Source organism: Hippichthys cyanospilos, chromosome 13 (genome assembly GCF_059441005.1).
Source record: "Hippichthys cyanospilos isolate Australia breed blue-spotted pipefish chromosome 13, RoL_Hcya_1.0, whole genome shotgun sequence".
In the NCBI taxonomy this organism is placed as follows: domain Eukaryota; kingdom Metazoa; phylum Chordata; class Actinopteri; order Syngnathiformes; family Syngnathidae; genus Hippichthys; species Hippichthys cyanospilos.
The window spans coordinates 6,207,475-6,228,803 of record NC_142381.1 but is presented as its reverse complement, the minus strand read 5'-3'; the positions used below and the strand labels follow the sequence as shown (position 1 = coordinate 6,228,803).

Sequence of the window (21,329 nt, the reverse complement as noted above, 5' to 3'; positions counted from 1 at the left end):
CTTAGTGGCAAGTAAAAATGAGCTAAAGAAAAGTAAATATATATAAAAATAGACAACTGTAAAATCTGACAATATCTATGAACAAAACACAAAATAAAAACAGGTGTGCATGGTTGTGCAAAAGGGGATGGTTATATAAAATGACTAGATGACTATTTATAAATGACTGTTATAGGTGACTATAAAGTACCTGTTATAAAGTGCCTATTGTAAAGTGACTGTGAGTAAAGTGACTGTTGCTTATGAAGTGGAGTGGGACTGGGAAGTCAGAGTCCAGGTGGAGTGGATGTGAGGAGCGAGGGCAGAGCAGGGAGAGAGTTGAGCATCCTGACAGCCTGGTGGATGAAGCTGTCCCTTAGTCTGCTTGTTCTGGCTCGCAGACTCCGCAGTCTCCTGCCTGATGGCAGCAGGCTGAAGAGGCTGTGTGACGGATGGGTGGAGTCTCTCGCGATGCAGAGGGCTTTGCGGGTGAGGTGAGAGGTGTACAGCTCTCCGAGAGAAGGGAGAGAGGTACCAATGGTCTTTTCAGCGGCTCTCATAAAATTCTACACCAGAATCTTAAATGTATTGTGTGGAGCAGTGTGGGTCAGTAATATAAGAACTAGGCTAGGCACCCTATCCCAGCCACCCTCGTGAGGACAAGCGGGTGAGAAGATGGATGGATGAATGGTTCAGGGGTACAAGGATTAAAAAAAAAAAAAGTGCAATTGTGGAAAACAGACACAAAAACAATTTATTCAATGATTTAGGTTGCAAAACATAACACCGTTCCCAAAACATCTACAATAAAACATGTTTGTTTGCACCTAAAACCTCACCTGCAAGCTAACATTTTGTAATTAAACTCATTGTAACAAAATCAATCACTATACAAAAATAGACTTGTCACCTGCAGAAGGAGTATTATAACTTCCCAGCTTCCTTAAACTGAATGAGCAATCCATCATCTGCCCGCAGGGGAAAACAGAGGGTCCTGGTCTTATAGTAGTGTGCGTCGGACTGGAGGTTCTGGATGACGTCTGTGAGGAGGTGGGCGCGCTCCACACCGCAACCCGGGGCCTCGTAGCCAAGCTTGGTGAAGTGGACATGAAGGTGGTAATACGATGGCTGGTAGTGCAAGTAGACTCTCAGCTTGCTGGCTGGGAGGCTGTAGTGCTGTAGGACAGCCTCCTAATGGTACAACACACACGATTAGGTGGATGTCATAATAGAAATATAGTAAGTCGAAGGTGCTTCAACAAAGTGGGTTTGGTGTCACCTTTCCTTTCTGCAAAATGTTTTGCAGGAGAGGTAAATGCTCATCTGTCAGATCTCTCAAACTTTTGATGTTTCTATGATGTGTGATGGCAATCAGGTACAAATTATCCAGCTGAAAGGGGACATAGGTTATGAAGCACAGAAACACTAAATTAAACATTCACTGGCAGTTTTATCAAGCACACTAACACAGTCTTAAAACAACATTCACTGTGCTGCTGAGAAAATCTACAATACGGACTACACAACATAAATCCTCTCATTATAGATAAAAAAAAAAGGTGTTAACAAGCTACAATAATAGTGGGGGAACAAGAGAGATATTTTATGACACTGGAGAATGGGTGATTTAAACTGTAAAAAAAGTACTCAATATGTGTTCTTAAATGAAGTATGTCTCATCTATGTTTCACCTGATTCTGGTCCCATTTAAAATCCGGGAGGAGAACAAACCCAACATTTGGATCTGGATCTTCAAACACTATGCGCTCAGACTCAGCTTTCTTCTCCAGAATGTTGTATACCCACTGAGGAACAAATGTGATGTCAAGAACATCGCCACAGACATGGGATTAAAGTGTTGATGTCTTTATAGGCTCGCTCACCTGCACACTGAAACTCTGCTTTTGGATGAAGGGAAGCGTGATGGATTGGTAGTCATCCGCTGTCTCCTCCACCAGGAAGCTCTCCTGGCGCTGGTATTTCTTCACATGCTTTTCAGTGGCTGGACACACTACAGTTGCCTTCATCTCTGAAAATCAGAAATTTACAAGTCATTCAACATTTCTTCTCCATTTGGATGTACTCGCTGCATCTTTACCGTTAAGGTGAGGTGGAGCCTGGAGTCTGTAGGTGCTGTAGATGTCATTCTTTAAATCTAGCTTCAGGGTTGATGCACTGAATATTTCCGACAGAGAATCTTCTCTGATAGGAGTCTTCTCCAGGATGACAACAGCATCTTGACCAGCAAGCTGATGATCGTATAAAAAGCTCACATTAATTCCAGATAAAAATATTTTTCTAAACATAATTCTTAAGGCCCACTCTACTATTGACTCCTCTTCATATAAATCCATTCTCTACACCGCGAGTATTTTTTTAATCTATAGATCTAAGGAAAATACTTAACGAATACGTTAAGAATAGGTTAACAGACTATTTATCATTAAACCGGAGGAAACCTAGACGCATAAAAACTAGGTTGAAAAATAGCGGTTTCAAATACAAATCAGTAGCAAAATACTTATATGGGCTACCTTTCCGTGGACGAAGATAGTCTTGTCCCTGGCAGAATCATTCAACACAGTAGTAGTTTGAAAGCCAAACAGGACACATTTTTGAGAATCCTCTCCATTTTCTCCTCGACCATTTCCATTGTCTAATTTTGTCTTCTTAGTCTTTGGAGAAAAACTATCGGATGATTCTTCGTTGTTTTCACATTTGGTTAAATCGTCCGCCATGTTTAACGACGCTTTCTCACTGCTCAAAGATCGTTTGCAACAGAAAGATAGTTCACTCCAAACCGCAACAAAACTGACAAAATCGTGCGAGCGAATGGAAAAGTGCGCATGCGCGGGTTTCTTTGGTTTCATTTTTTTCTAAATAATAATAAAAAATGTCACAATTATTCTATTTGCACACTCATAAAACAATAAAACATATGGTTTAGTTTTAGAATTTGCTGGCTAAATTAAAACCATGGCTTCTTTGTATGTTCTGTCAAACCCATGGAAAGTTACCCCCCCCCCCCCCCACAGCCAACCACACAAACAGACTCGGACCCGATATGATGTTACTCAATTCCAGCAGATTATATTAATTCAATCAAATCAGACAAAGCAAATTCTTATGGATTTACTTGACTCTTTTACCTACAACGAGATACTGTTACTGAGCGTTTGAGATGACCACATCGCTGAACCGAGAGAACTAAAAGCAACAAAAATATGTGCTAGTATATTGCTGCCCACTTTTAGATGAAAAAAAGGACGCTTGATCGCAATGTTTCTCTTTTACGATGTGACAACTAGCATTCCCACGTTGGTCAACCCAATGTAAACAAATTGCAGATTTCGGTTCAAAGTGGAAGTGCAAAGGCTCATGGGGCGTGGTTGCAGGGGACTGAAGCTGTGGAAGATCTGATGCCGAATCCGTTTTTGCTTTAACTTTGAGTAGATGGCTCAAGGTGACAGTTGGACGTCAAAACAACATGTGCAAAAGTTTACATAGATGTATTATCGTCGTCCTTAGCGCGATTGCTGTCGTTGCCAAACAAGGTAAACCTTCAACGCTTGTAACATGATTACGCTGTAATGGCAAACCTCGACTCAAGTCTTTTAATCTAATTTAGCAGCGATTTGTGGCAATTACACGCTTGTTATCCACTAAGCTGTAACTATATCAGCATTTGTATATTTCACTTTGCTATCACTTCGTCTTTACTTTTTAAATTTCATTTTCATCGATTCACTTGTTGGCATGACAAGTTTTTTTTTTCGTTGCATAGATCGGCGAAATGTACTTTTTATCATTGCTGACGACCTGAGGACATCGTTAGGCTGTTATGGAGATCTAACAGTAAAATCGCCAAACGTTGACCAACTGGCATCTAAAAGTCATGTTTTTCTCAATGCCTTTGCACAGGTTAGCCAACTCTGATATTTCAGTCAATGTACTCATATACTTACACTCCTGAATGTTTATATATGTGTGATGTTATCTGCAGCAAGCTGTGTGTGCACCCAGTCGAACATCCATGTTAACAAGTCGAAGACCGGATACAACCAGATTGTATGATTTCAAATCCTACTGGAGAGTGCACGCCGGAAACTACACTACTCTTCCACAGTATTTTAAATCTCAAGGTTATGCTACAATGTCTGTGGGCAAAGTTTTTCACCCAGGTAAAGTGAATTAATGAGATAATTGCATTCCATTTTATTTCAATCTGTTGCATTCATGCACAATCTGCTTCGTCATTCCTGTTTCCAGTTGAATGTTGGGAACAATAGTTATGTTGTATTTGTCTGCAGGCATCGCATCGAACCACACTGATGACTATCCTTACAGCTGGTCTATTCCTGCGTACCACCCTGCTTCATTCAGATTTGAGAAAGAAAAGGTACAACCATGAATGAAAGTTTATAGGATAGTACTAAACTTGTAATTACACCGCCGAGATCAGATGACAATACATATCATAAACTATGTGACAGTGTAAATATGTCACTGTAATTACAATTAAATTACAGTTTTATGTTTGGCATTTTGTGTGTAAGCATCTTAAGTTATAGTACCAACATTTGAATGTGAGCCTTATGATGCTTTTATTGAAGTTGTGCAACAGGTTGTCAGGTCCTGCAAACAAGCAAATTATTCATTCCTTTCTCTTCAACAAAGTGGTAAAAAACACTGCTTAGCCCATTTCTTACAAATGTTATTATTATACAATCTTATTACATGTGTGAATACAGTTTGCAGATTATGTCTAAATAAAATCATTACTAACCTTTCGTATCAGATGTGTAAAGGAGAAGATGGACACCTCCATGCCAACCTGCTGTGTGCGGTGAACATCACGGAGCAACCTGGAGGAACGCTACCTGACATGGAGAGTGTAGATGAGGCGGTGCGGCTTCTGAAGACTCGGGCCACTGATGACGATCCTTTCTTCCTGGCTGTTGGCTTACACAAACCCCACATTCCTTTCCGGATACCACAGGTATGCTATTAAGTCACTCAGTAAAACCCTTTAAAACTCTTTTAAACTCTTTACTATTCATACTAATATACAGCATATTATATATATATATATATATATATATATATATATATATATATATATATATATATGTGCTGTATTGAGAGATCTGGCTAAAATCTAGTTGTAATCATGATGAAAGGATGCTGTTCTTTTGTATTCCAGGAATATCTGCATCTGTACCCCATTGAACAAATGACTCTGGCGCCTAACCCAAATGTTCCAAAACGCCTTCCCCCTGTGGCCTACAATCCTTGGACAGACATTAGAAAGAGGGACGATGTCCAAAAGCTCAATATTAGCTTCCCTTATGGACCCATTCCTAAAGACTTTCAAGTATATCTTACCCTTGAACCTTTTTTAACATGACCTTGTGCCTCAATTTTTAAACACTACGTCATTTTATTCTAGCTGCGGATCCGCCAGCACTACTATGCTGCTGTATCCTACATGGATGCCCAAGTTGGAAGACTGCTGAGTGCCCTTGATGACCTGGGGCTGGCTCAGAGCACAATCGTGGTTTTTACCTCCGATCATGGTTAGTCATGACTTGTGCTTTTGAAAATAGTTTGTGTCTGATGTTTTACTCAAAACATGATTGCTTTGGCAGATTCGTTTGTGGTTAGCATCCAGCAAAGTTTTTATACTGTATGTTGGGCATGTTTTACATTATTTAAGGGCTGCTATTGAAATCCAGCCACCAGAGGGTAGTGTTGCAATAGTAATGATGCTGTTTTGGTTTAGGCGAAAACAATGTATCACAAAAAAATGATGCACGAATTATAGCTCCAAGGTTTTTTTTTTTTTTTTTTTTTTTTTAACTCCAATAAACGGCTAAGGCAGGAAAATGTTCTTTTTGGACAGCTCTTTATCCTTATTTAATTTGGTTTCAGGTTGGTCTCTAGGTGAGCATGGTGAATGGGCAAAGTACTCCAACTTTGACGTGGCAACACATGTCCCTCTCATGTTTTATGTACCCGAGCCCCCGGCACCATACAAAGGGCTGAAAAAATCCACCTTTCCCTTTGTGGATGTCTTCAGGCAATCAAAGTTCATATTCAAATGTAAGAACCCACATTTCTCACTACACCACAACAGAAATGTCACTTTTAGGTGGATTAGAACTTGAGTTAAAAAAACACACTTGATGACATAAATACATTCACAATGCTCAGTTTCACAATATGTCATTGTCAGAATGTGTTTATTTATAACCTTAAGCATAGTTGCTTTACATAAACATTTTCCTTAGTTTGAGACTATAGATTGACTCATGTCTTTTCCAGGTGACAAAGTTGTGGAAAATGTGGTGGAGCTTGTGTCTATTTTTCCAACTGTCGCCCACTTGGCTGGCCTGGAAACACCTGCCCCTTGTCCTGAAGTTTCTTTGCAGGTATTTATTAATTAGTTTTTAATAATTCATTACATTTAGTTCTACAAGACTATACAAAATCATTTAGATACATTTTCCATGTTAGAATCATACATCATTCACTCAGACTAAAATGTCGCACTAACATTTTTGGCCAAAATGAATGAGCTCACGTAACGATTTTTTTTTTTTTTCAATGATCACATAAGAAAAATCACTGTCAGCCTGGTTATAAACACATCTACTTGGTTGCGAGATCCTGTAAGGTCCTCCGCTGTTTCGCTCCACCTCTGCCCCTTTCTCCCTTACCTCTCCACTCCAATTTAAAAAAAAAAAAAATTTAGAGCTTGCTAAAAACACTTAAAATGTTGCTAATATGACAAGATGACGCACTCTACAGAAATGAATGGCATAGGTGGAGATGGGGCGGTGTGAAGGCAGTAATTAGCGACTCCTTACAAAAACTGGAGTTCTATCATTCACAGTGAATATTCATTGAAAAGACTAGATTTGTTCTTCAATGTCACATCTCTGTCTGGTTGGGGGTTGAGTACCCCTTAATATCAATTTCTATTCTTTATATTGTTAAATACATAGTACTGAACAGCATACCAGTGCTCCCAGTGAGAACGATTAACTGCACTGACAAATTGTTGAATAAATAAGTGTAAGCCTAACACTTCTAAATCCAGCAATGCAATCCACATTGGACCAGGAAAGCAGCGCAATGTTGGAGGCTTTTCTTAAAAAAAAAAAAAAAAAAAAATCAACCAAACCAGTTTGTGTTCTTGGTCGTGTAGTGAAAATTATTAATGCCCACGCAGAGAAGTAGATTGTCTGAAAAAGAATTCTGATGATGTGAACAGCTTGATGTCTTGTGCAACCCGCAGCAAATGGGACTCACAAAGCTCCTAATGCCACACTTCTGGCATGTCACAAACACGACGCTGGTATGCCTGTACCTTTAAACCTTCATCCATCTCGTAATTAAAAATTGTACTTTTACTCAACTCCTCATACAACATTTTGTGGGTTTTGACTCTCACAGATTTTTTATCTCACGGTCTTGAAATGTAAGCCTTTTTAACAATTGAAAAGTGATCAATCCAATCCTGCAGCAACTTTAAAACGAGGTGTTAATGATATAACAATTTGCAGCCAAGATGTGTAGTTAGCTGTGTTGTTTCTTCAGGTGGAGTTTTGTACAGAAGGAAGGAATTTGGCACATGAATTCAAACCCGAAAAGAAAAAAAATAACGAAGAGGCAGTTTCCTTCAGCCAGTATCCACGACCTGCTGATAAACCACAGGTACTATTACGCTCAGAGTTGCCAACCTTTTAGGCAGTCTTTCTATTTTTTTATTTATTTTGTTTCACGGAAATCACGTGCTGAAACACTGATTATGCCACTGCAGTCTTCCAGCTTGAGTCATGTAAAGGCGATTTTGGCATCTGGCAAGTACGTTCATTCATGTCTTTTATATGTAAACACAGACATATTGTACATTTGTTGCGTAAAATTAGATTTTTTTTTTTCCAATCAGATACAGGCATTAAATTGGAATTCGTGCTGGAGCTACCGTGTAAATACAACCATGGTTGTCCTACCTACGTCTGTGTCTTATCTAATAGAATAAAATAGGATGCCTTGATTCTCATTGCACACAGGAATACAATAAAATTGGGAAATAATACAGTGGACTTGACATACTGAGTGTTTGAGACATTTTTCTCTAAAGTTTGACAGCTTGGTGACTCTCACACTACAATGCATCCCCTTAAACTAGACAGACAGGATTTTGGGACCTGACGCTTTTTTCTTCTCACATCTGACTCCTGCTCGGACAACTGATGGTGTCCTAAAAAGTCCACTGTACAGATAAACGTCTGCAATGTAAACATTGTCATCATGTATTAGGAGGACTCAGACCTCCCTGACCTCCAAGATATAAAGGTGATGGGCTACTCTCTGCGCGTCTATGACTACAGATTCACTCTATGGTTGGGCTTTGACCCCAAAACGTATCAGGTTGGACTTTACTCTTCCAATATAACCACACAGCATTCACAAGGAGAATGACTGATCATCAGTCTTATGTGGTTGACATTTGCCTCTTTCAACTTCGAAAGGTCAACATGTCTGATGTTCATGCCGGAGAGCTGTACATGCTATTGGATGACCCCAGTGAGGACAACAATGTCTATGATGACAATGAGCAGCACAGCATGATGATGAGGAAGATGAAGAACATGCCTCCTGTAAGTCTGCTTACGTCCATTAATTTAGATTCTACATCAGTGTTATTCATTGGCTTACTTTCTCTATAGAGTGTAAACATACAGACAAGGATGAAGCTGCAGCTCCTCTACCTAACATCAGGAATGAAGAAGAGTAGAAGTAAAGCATAATAACAGATGGTTGTTCCACACACAGCACACGGTTCAAAATCGAGAAAAGGGAAAATCATGGATGTATATATCTACACACACATTATTGTCCATTACACAATGCTTTTCTTTGATTTCTACTTGAAATGTATACTTTCGTTCATGCCCTTTGTTGTGTCAGGGGGGTATTAGAAGTTTATTTACAGGAGAGTATGTCCCTCCCACTGGCACAGAGTTTGGATTTAGTGTGATAATTTTGATATGCATTTTGTGTGATCGTGTACTCTAAAAATATGATGTTAAGAATTTAATGCTTTGATCACTCCTCAATGTCATAACTACTACAGATGACACCATGCACATACGTCATTGACAAATTCGTTTTTGACATGGTTCGTTCACTACCCCCATGAATTTCAGTTTTAAGCTTTTAATTTTCTGCACTATAAGGCGCACCGGATTATAAGGTGCATTCTGTGATGTATCCACTATGGAGTTGCGCTCAAGGAATGTCAACTCTATGATCAGACAAGTCACTCAAACTTGAATATTTTGTATTGAATTTTGAACACGTCAAATATTTCAAAGGTGTTGTGTTAACAAGGACATTCCTGATTCTCTGTCACTTTGTGAACAAGTGAATTGAATTTGTGCCTACTTGTCATTTGTAATAGTACTGTCCAATGAACTGTCTCCATACAACCTGAAGTTCCACAGAACCATGCATGTGAGCATGTTTACCGATATTTATTGACCCCACATTTGCTTCAAGTTAATGGTGCTATGCCGCGTCTTTCTCCATATGATTCTCTAAATGTGTTCCTAAATATAAAGACAAACACACCTGACTAAAATCACTTAACACCCACCATTTCTCAACCCTGTCCCGTAATCCCAGCCTGACGTCCCTTAACCATGCCGGCAAATAAACGAATCGATGAAAACCATTCCCCAAAAAATCGCTACCGAGTTGGTCAGTCATCTTTGATAAATGCATTTAGGATGAGCTGAAGAAGATGGATGGAGAAGTGAAGTAGGCTGCAGTCTACAAACTCCGGGTGATCACAGTGGGTTTTATCTGGTGTGGCACAAATACTTCATCTCATTCATCCTACTGCCACACCCCATTGCCAGACATGATTGCAAGAGGAAGCAGTTGAAAGCGATGCTTCAGCAACCCAAGCTCTCATGTGTTCAGCTAAGCACTTTAATGTCATCTAATTAAATGTCTTACAGTGAACATGACTGTGGCTTAGATTCTACTTGTCATCATGCCACATGAGCCTGCAGTTCAAAGGTGCAGAAAATCCCTACTCGATACGACACTAGGCAGCAATGTTTGAAAGCGAGAACATCAGTGATTTCTTCCCACTGGGTCACAGGTGAACCATTCCAGCAAACTTTAAACAAAAAGAGAGGTACACTATGCATGTGGGAAAATGAAAACACCCCACACAACTTCGAGATTCATTCCACCAGCAAAAATGCAATTATGTCCTTGAATTGAATTCTATTACAACAAAATTTACTCACTTGTTATGCGATGTTCGTGTTTGCCATGTGGCAGCTGCATTTTGCTCCATAATGCCGGCTTTTCACGATAATAGAAAAAAAAAAAAGATTCAGGCCAGCCAACAGTCCAGAGGAGCAGAAAAGCAGCACTTGTATTGGTCCCACCCCCGGCAGGTGTAGATCGTTGATTGACCAGCCAACCGGGAACAAGTACAAAATCAGGGACTGGAGTTCACAGATTTGCATGTGAAGATCAAGTGCTGCACCAAATGATAAAGCCATTTGCAACCAACTAGGAACGGAAATGATGCCAATCTACCAATCACGGGCAGGGTTTCTCATAGTTTATTTGCATACTCAAGGGAAGTGAAGACCACAGTAAGGGCCAGACTTATGCTTACATTTTTGAGGTATTTCGTTCGAGAGTGAGTTTGGCTCTCAGCAGTTCAGCTTCAGTTTTATGTTGTTTGAATGAACATAAAGTACCAGGCTGTGGCTATGTCTTGTGTCAGTCTGTAAACACGCCTCAGTGGTCTTATCCGATCAATATTTATCATCTTGAGCAGTGATTTCTTACCATGATCACATTGATCTTATGGCAATCACGTTAGTGTTTACCTGCTGCCTCCTTTTTGTTCGCAGTGTGACATGAAGCTGCCCCTTCTCCTCCAGCTACTCTGTCTTTGTCACACTCACATTATGATTCATACACTGCTAATCACATTACCACTATGGGCTCATAGCCTGACAGGTCACCCTGCCTTTCTGTTAACTTTGGTGACATGCACAATTACATTACAGAGATGGAGTGCTGGCGCGCACGCGCATATGTGTGTGTGGGTGTGTGTGTGAAAAAGCTTAGCTCAGCTTCCTAATGCCTTGAGTTAGTCTCTTAACTATATGTGTGCTTACCTGTATACAGTTTGCGTATGTGCAGCTGTTCACTTTCTACATAAGTCCCATAAAATGTCGATTTTCTGTCATGAAATCCTTTCAATACACAGTAAATCTGTTATTTTTTGGAGCTATTTGCTCCGCTCTTTCGACAATTAACTTCACCTCAGTGGGAAATGAGTCATAGATTTTTATTGAGTAAAATTTCATGTACTATTCACCTCACACCGTAGGATTGTTGTAAAAACAAATAAAAAAATAACTGAAAATAGGACAAATGCAAGATTTTTTCATACAATATATGGTTTTTGGCTGGCATCCCAATCCAAGAATCTTGCTAATAGACTGATTATATGAGAGAGAGAGAGAGAGAGAGAGAGAGCGAGAGAGAGAGCGAGAGAGAGAGAGAGCTGCTTATCCTCACAAGGGTCGCAGGCTTGCTGGTGCCAATACTAGCTGACTTCGGGCAGTAGGAGGGGGACACCCAGAAATGCAGGGCACCCAGAGACAAACAACCATTCATGCCCCCAATCACACTAATATATCAAGATGATGGCCTTTGGATGACCTGTTCAGTAAATGCCTCAGAAAACAGTAAGGAGAAGGAGCCAGATGGACTGTCATGTACCAGCGGTTGAAGGAATAATTTGAAAAAATGTGGAGGCTACCAATAGTGATTGGAAACCGGAGGTGGTTACCCCCAAGCTGGATGGATGGATGGCTCCAGCAGATATCAGGAACAACAGCTGACATCCCCATGCAGAAGAGTACAATAATGGAAATAGCTAAGATCCTGCGCAGAACCCTCAACCTCCAAGACCTGAGCTTAAAGGTCCAGGTGGAATAGTTTGCATGTGTACAGCAGTATAATATGATTCAAAAATACATTTGACCAGTTTAATGCAGCCAATTCACAAGTCATTAAAGCAGCCTGCATAAACCTTAAAATTTGCATGGAGACATAGATCCCGAATGTTTAATTGTTCCTGAGGGACAGAATGGATCAGACCTCATTTAAAATTCAACAACGCCACACAGGTTAATTGTCGTTATGATACATGTTTGATCTGTTGATTGCATATGAAGATGCAAATCACTGGGGTGAGCAATAAATCACAATGATGTACAGTGTTAAATTTGCTAAATAGGAAAGGCGAGTTACATGCACTTCAAAAGTTTAAGTTTATGATGTTGAATTTTGAGTCCCTCTCACATCAGCTAATTTCCTTTTTGGCTTTTTTAGCCTTCTCCTGGTTTTATTTTATTTGATAATGTGTGCTACTTCCAACAAATTAAAAATTTGCTGTAAAGGAGGATAATAGTTGAATGAATGCAGAAATAAGTATCCATTAGCCTGAAGAGGATAAACACGCCTGTTTTAATGGATATAACAGACCTTGCTGAGTGTACTTGTGAGGTTTTATCCATTAATAACATGCTCTAATTATGAGTATCCATTAATGGTGCTTTTTATGAATACACCAGTAGCTGTAGATTTCAGATGTGCTCCTGCTTTGCACAAGTTCAAGGTTCCACTTTTCTTCTTTATGTAGATTTTCCTTCCACAATCATTTTCCCAATGCACACGAGTCATTTTCTCATTTTAAACTTGCATGTGGATCTGAATAAAGTTAAAGGGGAAGCCAAACTCAACATTTTTTTTCCAATGTTGTTTTCTGCAACACCTACTTAACACAGATACATGAAAAATTATACTGATAAATGTATAATCAATTGGTGTCACCTGAAGTTGACATCACAGTGCCTGAAATCGAAGCTCTGAAGCGTGCTGATTTGATACGCAAAACGAACGGACATGAAAAAAGATCATAAATCATAAATGGGATGCTTGTAAGTTTGATTTTTCCAGCACTTTCAGACACAGGACGCAAGACGTTGTTTGTCTGACGCTACCATTTATTGCATGCAACGTTTTTCATCTCAGGCAATCCTGAAAACATCAAGAACAAGAACAATGGAAACGTGACACTTTGAATCACATATTTTTCTTAAAGACGAACCCCAACGTCATCATACAGTAAATGCTAGTAAAAAGCTTATGGAAACATTTGATTTTACAAAAAACAATCTCATATTTGTACCAATATGGTATGGAAAATCACTTAGAGTCAGTATTTGTTCTTAAATAAATAGAGCAATTCCCACTGGGCACGAATAGAGGCACTTAAGTTTTTTTTTTCCTTTTTTTTTTTGTCCAATGTTCTTTCCACATCCGCTTTGTCTTCCATACACATTCAGCAGTGGTTACATGATTGAGAACCGAAACGCTCAGTCATGATGAGCTGGAGACCATGACGACAAAAAATAAATACGATCCAAATGAAATCAAAAGAAAGAGCACAGGGAGAAAGCTTTGAGTTTTCACGTGGCGGAATTGTTGCCGTGCGAATGCCACCAGAAACTCCAGATTTCTCTATCGCATTCACGCACACACGTTACAGAATATAGATGTTCGGTATCTTGTTTCGCATCATTCCATCGTTCGGTCACTTTGAACTAACACAAACAACCACAACAACAAGAACACAACAACATCACTGTTTGCAGGAATCACAGTCCCAGTATTGCGGAGCACAAAATTCACTTTTGTCCAGTCGTTTTTCAAAAGACTCGACACAATCAGCTGTACACGTAAACACACGATGACACAAACGACCAAAATGTCCAGTTATGATTTGATCAGATCCAAATTTGTGCAATGTTGCCATTGTTGCACTGTTTGTTGAGGGGTTCGGCGGAGTCTTGTGTTTTATACCCAACTTTGCTGGGTCGCTGGGTTACCGTGGGAGCCAGAACTGAGCCAACTTCCCTAAATATGACCACTAAGGCCTTGAAACTGAATAACTTAAGGAACACCAAAATACGTCAATGTTTGCGTGCCGAAATTGATTGACTGATTATTCTTTGGTGAAATAGTTCTCTTAGAACATAGAAAGAACGGTCCCGAGCAAATTTTGATTATCTCCACAGGTAAGATTGGATATTTGGTTCACGTCTTGAGTTTTGTCAGTATAGTAAAAAAAAAAAAAAAGTTCAGCATTTAGAAACAATAATGAGGTAACGAAAAGAAATGAATAAAACAAAGTTTAAAAGAGGCATTGTCAGCAAATGATTGTGATCAAGATTTAGTGCAAAGGCCACATAAAAATAACAAAAAAGTTGAAGTTAGTTGTATGTAAATATGCCATCTAGGACTCCTTAGACTAAGAGTAAGCAGATTATCAAAAATGTAAACTGTGACAAGATCACAGAAAATGAAAATATGCAATTAATTCTCACCAGAAACTATTTACAACAAATTTAATCGCTAGATTATCTGGAGACCTGCTGTTGCGCTAATACGTTAGCAAATGCTAAATACCATCTTGGATGATGGTTAAACAGTGCTTAAACTGGTCATTTTTGCTTGGTTTCTATGTTGTGCCAATGAGTTGACATGCGGCTTTTCTGATTTTGGTTTGTCGAATAAATAATAAAAGATTTCCAAGTACCCCTTGCTTGATTCAAGAAAGTTGAGCAAGATAACTCAACTTTACTCAACAAGAAAGCAGGAGATAGTTACAGTAGAACATGAAAATAAACAGTTCAATTTCCTTTTAACTGGTTTGTCATATAAATCACTATGTGATTGACACACACATGACCAGAACCAAAGGATGCGGCTGGCGAAATGTGTCGGACCCGGGACAAAATTAAAACGGAACGTCTGATCATCGTACCTTAGATGGCAGCAATAAAACTGCCATCAACTTGAAATACTATAAGGTTATCTACAATTGCAAGCAAAACGTTAAAGTGCCAAAAGAAAGCTGGTTAACCAGAAATGATCAGTTCAGTTGCTGAAAATGCAACTATATTTGATTCATTTTCAAAGAAACAAAAACATGAAGCAAAGAAGGCATCATCTCACATGAAAGATCAAATGACTTTACAATGACCCGCCACAGAAGAATTAAGAGTTTAAGAAGACCGGCACGTTCGAGTGACAGATGTTAGTCTTCTGTTAATGAATTATTTGTAATGTTTATAAGAGAGCCTGCCTTTACCTGCTTGCCCCTTATCTAATTGGTGTATTGGACAAGCTGGATCAATATCAGACAGCATGTTTCTTGGAGCCTCTAAAGAGCTTCCTTCCAAGGTTCACACTCTTTAATCACATTCAGCTTCAACATTTCCTTTTGAAAATGATCCCATCTTGTTAAAAATACATCTAACTTATATTCCTATTCAGGGAGGAATATAAACCGACTGTAATTGTTGTCTCTCCAAAGAGCCACACCAATTTAATTATGCTAATTTGTTCTCAGTGAGTCACATTCAAATGATGTAGTTACTGTTAATTCCTAAGTGCTGATTGATTTTTGCTAAATTAATCTAGCTAGTCAATGCCATTACTTTATGATTGCACGATGAGTCATTTGAAGGACCCCAGCAGGGACTAAAGCGTCACTGTGTGTGTCATCTCACTGATCCCAGTTCTAGCTCCCAGGCCCGTTTTAGGATTTTCCTGTTACATAGCAGGCTCTGGTCCAGCGCCTACAGCAGGTGAGCCTCAATGCGAAGCCAGTGCAGCCCCTGTCTGATGTAACGGACCAACTCCGTCATGCTGCTCTGCTGACTCAAAGGCTCCATCACCAAGTCCAGCTCCTGGAAGAACTCTGCAGGGAAACAAGGAGAAAGTCCGACTGAAACGTTCGACTACACTTGAGCTTCTTTCACCGATATGGCTAGGAACATTAGCAAACGACCAGGGTTAAACAACATTGACAGTCTCATTTGTTGCGGGGAAAAGTCAAACGGCTCAGGCTGTCAGAAAAAAAAATGAGTATGATGTTTCTGTTACTACTCACAATGTTTTACAATAATACATTTTTGTAGATTATTCAAATGCAAATGCACACAATGCTTCTCATTGACAGAAGGGCCTAACTGATATGGATTCTTTGACTGATTTAGGCAGATTTTTACCAGAAAAACAATTTCCAACTAATCCAGTGATTGATTCTAAAATTATGATGAATAAAATAGCATCCTCCCAATGCAATGCAATCAGTGTCAATTATATGTAGATTTTCACTATTTTTTTTATTTATTTATTCTTTTAATGCCACTCATATAGTGATGATATTAGAACAAAAATAAAGTACATCATTATTAAGTGAACATTATCTTTCAGTCCTCAAGAATGTTGTTTACTGGTGTAGAGTAATAAAACATCTAAAATAATATATATATATTTTTTAAATTGACCCAGACTGTTAAACAATTTGTACTTGAATTAATATTGATACAACATATAAAACAACATAACAGAAGTGGTTGATTGAAATGAAATCACAGGAAGTACTGAATATTCAGAGCATTATTATGGTTATTATTATCAAATGCCAGCTGATTCTGCTTTGACAGCGGCAAACGATTACCCTTGAATGTGTTTGGCTTTTTGTTTAAGCAAAATTTGCAATAAACAAAAATGTAAGTTTACAAATCTAGTGATAAACACTGCAGTTTGACAGCAAACAAATGTACAAAAACCCTATCGAGGCCAGTGAACGTAGACTGAATTAACCACGTACAACAGGGGTCAGCAACTTTCGAAACTGAAACAATTTGACTGCGACTTCTCGGGTACTGATAAATGCAAAGCGCTACCAGTTTGAAACACATTTCCGAAATAACAACTTTGCCCAAATTACAGTGTTAATCATTGAGTTTCTTTTCTCGTTTTACAAAAGGTCTTCAGAGTAATCAGTTACATCAAAGCAAAATAGACTTTAGAAAATAAATTCATTGTACTACCTTGACTACCAGTGGCCAATCTGTCAGCTGTCTCCCAGTGCTCGTAGCTGCGTAGGATGTTGTTGGTGATGTTAACATGACTGGCTGCCATGTGGTGGATGCGTTGCGGAATCGCTATGCTGCCTGATGAATTTGATCCACCTCCTGATACTCCTCCCCCAATGCCGCCACTGGCCGGGGAGAGGCTGAGAGAGAGTGGGGACGGAGTCCCGTTGATCCTGCAATACACGAAGCGGCTGTTAGGCCTGAGTAAGCACCTGAGAATTAAACAATAATACACAAGCGCGCTGTAGTTCGTATACTAAACTGTGTCGCTTGAAACTCTTGTGCTTTGTAAGTGTCATGTAAGAACATTCAAATCAAATACAACACAGATACACGATGAAATACTTTGTTAGATTTGGATTTGTGCTGTTCAATTCCAGGACTAAAAATGGGACCCACTTCAGACCCAGCCCTAAACTGCAGAGCTTCCTTTCCATCTCTGTGTCTGTCTGGCCTACCTGTAAAGAACTCGGCCCTTTGCATTAATATCCAAGTCGGAATAATTAAATATGAATAATTTAATATCTACACCGGTAAACATAAAACGTGAGGCGTTGTGTTGCATGGGCACATTTAGCACATATTTGGGGGGGTTCTAAGACCCCTAAACTGAATCCAGGCACGTGCTGAATCTAGCGTATTGACACGGCATTTTGTTAAAGAACACTGTTTCAACAAAAAAATATATATATATATAGCTTGTTCCGCCCGATGTCTCACACTTTTACTCAACCAATTTTCATTGAAAATATGGAGCCTTCAAATGATTTACTGACAGTATAGCAAGTGTTGGTATCTAAAAATAGAGCTCCATAGCTTTTACCACTTAGTATCTCGGAGTTAGCTGACTTTTTTATCTAGTTAGGAAAGGTTTGAGGACCACTGTCCTCTGAAAAGAAAAGGGACAAACGAGTTGTCAAGTTAGCCACAAAAAATGTTATGATTCGCTTTCTTGAATCTGACAATGAAATTATGGTAGAAAAAAAAAATCATCAATCCTGGTCAGGAGATCGGCACCCCTAAATTTCTGACCCTGGTGTGTTGCTTGTACAGTGAAGTGACATTAAGTTTTCAAGTTCAAAAACGTCCTGCAGCTTCACACTGGCTGTTTGGCTCTGACACCGACGCGATGTCTGTGATTATGACGTCGGTCGGCCCTTGCAACTCCACAGATTTGCCTATCTCGGTTACGCACAAGCCACGCACACACTCTGACGCCCGGTCCTGCTGTTGTGCAGCGTCAGAGCTGTTCAAACTCATTAGCTTCACATCCACAGCCCCTCCATGCCTCTCCTCCATCTATCACCACCCACTCCATCTCACCTCAGCTAGCACTTGACAGCCCCTCCAGTCTTCTCATGCTCACATCTATGGCAAATCAATCCTTCGCTTTGCTTCCTGAGGGGTTTGTTTGTCTACAAGATTGTTAAGGACGCCACGGGATTTTGCAGTGGAGCTCCAGTGAATTCTAAGTTCAAAATTATCCACGTGAGCCCAAGCATGGGTGAATGTGTACTCACTTTCCATTTGTCCTCCAGGGAGAGGGTGCTTGATGGGAGCTCTTGGCAGAGTTCTGGTGTAAAGAGAGAAACGCAAGTAAGCATGCTGAGGTCCATCTTGAGAGGGGACACAGTAATATTATGTTTTCAATTCTTTTTGCAGATCGACAGACTTACGTATTTGCCAGCATTACATTTCCAAAGAGCAGCATGAGAGAGTATGAGTGCCATATTTCTAAATTTAAAGAACGGATCATGTAATTTAACCTTTTTGCGTTTTTACCCATGTTACATTGATAACTACTCACTCTAAACAAACCCAAAGTGTTATTTACCCTTATTGTCTCATCTGAGAATTCCTTCTCATTTCTAGCCCCACTATGTCCTCACTTTGTTCACTTCGTGACATCACTAACCGAGGACTAACCCTCGCATCACCCCCATGCCACACGAGCAGACTAAACACATGCCCGCACTCTCATAGCAGTTAACAGTGAGAGGCAGGCTTTAGGGAATCGGTGTCAAAACCTAGTCCTCGAGGATTGTTATCCTATATTTTTTCAGTGCGTCGCTCTCTTAAACAACTGATTCAAATGATTAGTATAATTTTCAAGTCCCCCAGAGCTTGCTGATGAGCTAATCATTTGAAGCAGGCGTGTAGGGTGCAGAAACCTGGAAAACATGCAGGATACCGACCTTTGAGGACTGGAGTTTGACACTTAGTATGCTTTAAGGGAACCAACCGTTTCACCTCCTGGTTAGAAATACAATATAGTCATCAAAAAAACTCATATTTCATAAGAAATGGAATCGTCAAAGTGCCAAAAGTAAGATTCCAATACAAAAACAATAAAGAGTCACATGATACTGGGGAGCCTTGTTATGCTCCGTGTAGAGGTTTTCATTTCGAGATGTAGTCACTTTGCTTCCCAGCCGTTTTTACAAGGGAGAAAACGCATATACTTATCCATCCATTTTCTTTACCACTTTTCTTTACAAGGGTCATGAGCTTGCTTGTGCCTATACCAGCTCTCTATAGGCAGCAGGCCATGTACAGCCTCTAATGGTTGCCAGCCAATTACAGGGCACACAAAGGCGAGCAAACCTTCACACTCACAAACACACCTAAGGTCAATTTGGAGTGACCAATATAACTACCACATACATTTGAAAAGGTGTGAGGAAGCTGGAGTACCCGGAGAAAGCCACTGCAAGAACGGGGAAAACATGTCAACTCTTCACAGGAAGTATAGAGTCGGAATCTAACCGACTGCCTTCGCATGTGAGGCAGATGTGGAAAAAAGCCACTGTGCTGCTCCTTATCTTCTATTTCTCTTTTCAGCTTTTCCCTTCAGGGGTCTGCTGTCTTCTTGTTCTCTATCACAACACCTATAAAACTCTTTCCTCTAGACCTCCTGCCTGGTAATTAAAAATTATGCATTCTTCTACCTACATATACACCATTATTTCTCCGGACATGTCCGAACCATCTGTGTCTGGCCTCTCTGACTTTATCTCCCAAAACTCTTAACGTGTGCTGTCCCTCTGATGTGTTCATCCCTGACCCTATACATCTTGGTCACTCTCAAAGAGGACCTCTGCATCTTCATCTCTGCTACCTCCAGCCGTGCCTCCTAGGACCAGGCCAAAGAGCTTTGTTGCTCTCACCACAGTCTTGTACACATTTCCTTTCATTTCAGCTGAAACTCTTCTATCACACATCACATCTGACACTTTTCACTACCTGCCTGCACACGCTTCTTTACTACACTCTATTCTCCATTGCTCTAGACCCTAAATACTTAAAATCCTCCACCTTCTTTATCTCCTGTACCCTTATCTTATCTGTTCCACTTGCGTATCGGGCTGCCATTGTATGTAAGTATGTCATCCGGTGTGGAGTTTGCATGTTGGCCACATGCTCTCGTGGGCCTTTTCAGGGGATTCGCACAATCTGAAATCATGCATGGTAGGTGTATTATGGTAGGTGGATACTCCAAATTGACCTTAGGTGTGATTGTGAGTGTCAATGTTTGTTTCTAAGTGCCCAACGATTGGCTGGCAACCAGTCTAGGGTGTCTCCGCCTACTGCCCAAAGATGGCTGGGATACTCATGGGCTATAGAAAACGGATGGACATTCAGAGGTGGGCAACGACAGAGTGCCAGTCGGTCTGTCAGCGACTGAAGCCTGTTTTGTCAAACGACCATTGAGTGATAGGAACGCTTATAAAAATGACAGAACAAGACTGTCAGAAAGGGTGTGTTTTGCTCCGCAGATGTAATCATTGGGATAGGCGTTCGTCAGATGTCTGTAGCGCCGACGTTTCCCTGATGCAGACGGAATTACAAGCCAACTGTTTTGCGTGTTTGTTTACTGCATTGCTTGCTTCCACTGTCAGGAAAATAAATTGTCCAGTTATGTGAATGAACTCCTTTGGTAATGTAATGGTAGTTTTTCAGACGTTAGAATATTTTTATTTTTTAGTAGAACAACAGTATTTTGTATGAGCGGGGCGGAAGGGGGGTGCACCTACGGCAAATGATCGAAAAAAAAAAATCTCAGATGCCCATCTCTGTACATATAAATAAATATACAGTATACGATAGATAGATAGATAGATAGATAGATAGATAGATAGATAGATAGATAGATAGATAGATAGATAGATAGATAGATAGATAGATAGATAGATAGATAGATAGATAGATAGATAGATAGATAGATAGATAGATAGATAGATGTGCTGCAGCTTGAGTTGAGAGTTAGTGAGGAACCTCAGT

The 21,329-nt window shown here is 39.9% G+C and overlaps 3 protein-coding genes across 4 annotated transcripts in view; 1 reads left to right on the top strand and 2 right to left on the bottom strand.

Annotated features, from left to right (window-relative positions):
* Positions 1 to 707: 707 nt before the first annotated feature.
* On the bottom strand, positions 708 to 2,760 carry dcps (decapping enzyme, scavenger). The gene is made up of 6 exons (XM_088431956.1): positions 2,514 to 2,760; positions 2,078 to 2,228; positions 1,863 to 2,008; positions 1,671 to 1,784; positions 1,259 to 1,369; positions 708 to 1,170 (listed from the first exon to the last, which is right to left on the bottom strand). The coding sequence occupies exons 1-6, from the start codon at positions 2,715 to 2,717 to the stop codon at positions 904 to 906; spliced, it is 993 nt and encodes a 330-aa protein (XP_088288082.1). The 5' UTR covers positions 2,718 to 2,760; the 3' UTR covers positions 708 to 903.
* A 335-nt stretch (positions 2,761 to 3,095) lies between these two features.
* On the top strand, positions 3,096 to 9,620 carry ids (iduronate 2-sulfatase). 2 transcript variants are annotated; one of them, XM_088431954.1, is made up of 13 exons: positions 3,096 to 3,533; positions 3,764 to 3,900; positions 3,983 to 4,160; positions 4,290 to 4,378; positions 4,778 to 4,978; positions 5,183 to 5,353; positions 5,429 to 5,555; positions 5,911 to 6,081; positions 6,304 to 6,410; positions 7,582 to 7,698; positions 8,308 to 8,418; positions 8,520 to 8,648; positions 8,718 to 9,620. In XM_088431954.1, the coding sequence occupies exons 1-13, from the start codon at positions 3,467 to 3,469 to the stop codon at positions 8,796 to 8,798; spliced, it is 1,686 nt and encodes a 561-aa protein (XP_088288080.1). In that variant the 5' UTR covers positions 3,096 to 3,466; the 3' UTR covers positions 8,799 to 9,620. The 2 variants fall into 2 exon arrangements, with proteins under 2 accessions (XP_088288080.1, XP_088288081.1); XM_088431955.1 differs by lacking the exon at positions 3,764 to 3,900 and having other exon boundaries at positions 3,098 to 3,533.
* Positions 9,621 to 13,079: 3,459 nt separating this feature from the next.
* aff2 (ALF transcription elongation factor 2) overlaps positions 13,080 to 21,329 on the bottom strand; it is a 113,286-nt gene continuing 105,036 nt past the window's right edge. The window contains exons 24-26 of the mRNA XM_088432109.1: positions 18,569 to 18,621; positions 17,004 to 17,221; positions 13,080 to 15,862 (exon numbers count right to left, since the gene is read on the bottom strand). Coding sequence (XP_088288235.1) covers positions 15,741 to 15,862; positions 17,004 to 17,221; positions 18,569 to 18,621 — 393 coding nt within the window. The 3' untranslated portion in view covers positions 13,080 to 15,740. The remainder of the gene's footprint in view (positions 15,863 to 17,003; positions 17,222 to 18,568; positions 18,622 to 21,329) is intronic.

What these genes read in the sequence shown, in the direction of transcription:
- ids (XM_088431954.1), top strand. Translation starts at nt 3,467, where the DNA reads ATGTGCAAAAGTTTACATAGATGTATTATCGTCGTCCTTAGCGCGATT. An exon ending in CCATTCCTAAAGACTTTCAA is followed by an intron (nt 5,354 to 5,428) that starts GTATATCTTACC and finishes ATTTTATTCTAG; the next exon opens with CTGCGGATCCGCCAGCACTA. An exon ending in TTGACCCCAAAACGTATCAG is followed by an intron (nt 8,419 to 8,519) that starts GTTGGACTTTAC and finishes CAACTTCGAAAG; the next exon opens with GTCAACATGTCTGATGTTCA.
- dcps (XM_088431956.1), bottom strand. Translation starts at nt 2,717, where the DNA reads ATGGCGGACGATTTAACCAAATGTGAAAACAACGAAGAATCATCCGAT. An exon ending in GGCTCCACCTCACCTTAACG is followed by an intron (nt 2,009 to 2,077) that starts GTAAAGATGCAG and finishes TCTGATTTTCAG; the next exon opens with AGATGAAGGCAACTGTAGTG. An exon ending in TTAAATGGGACCAGAATCAG is followed by an intron (nt 1,370 to 1,670) that starts GTGAAACATAGA and finishes GTCCCCTTTCAG; the next exon opens with CTGGATAATTTGTACCTGAT.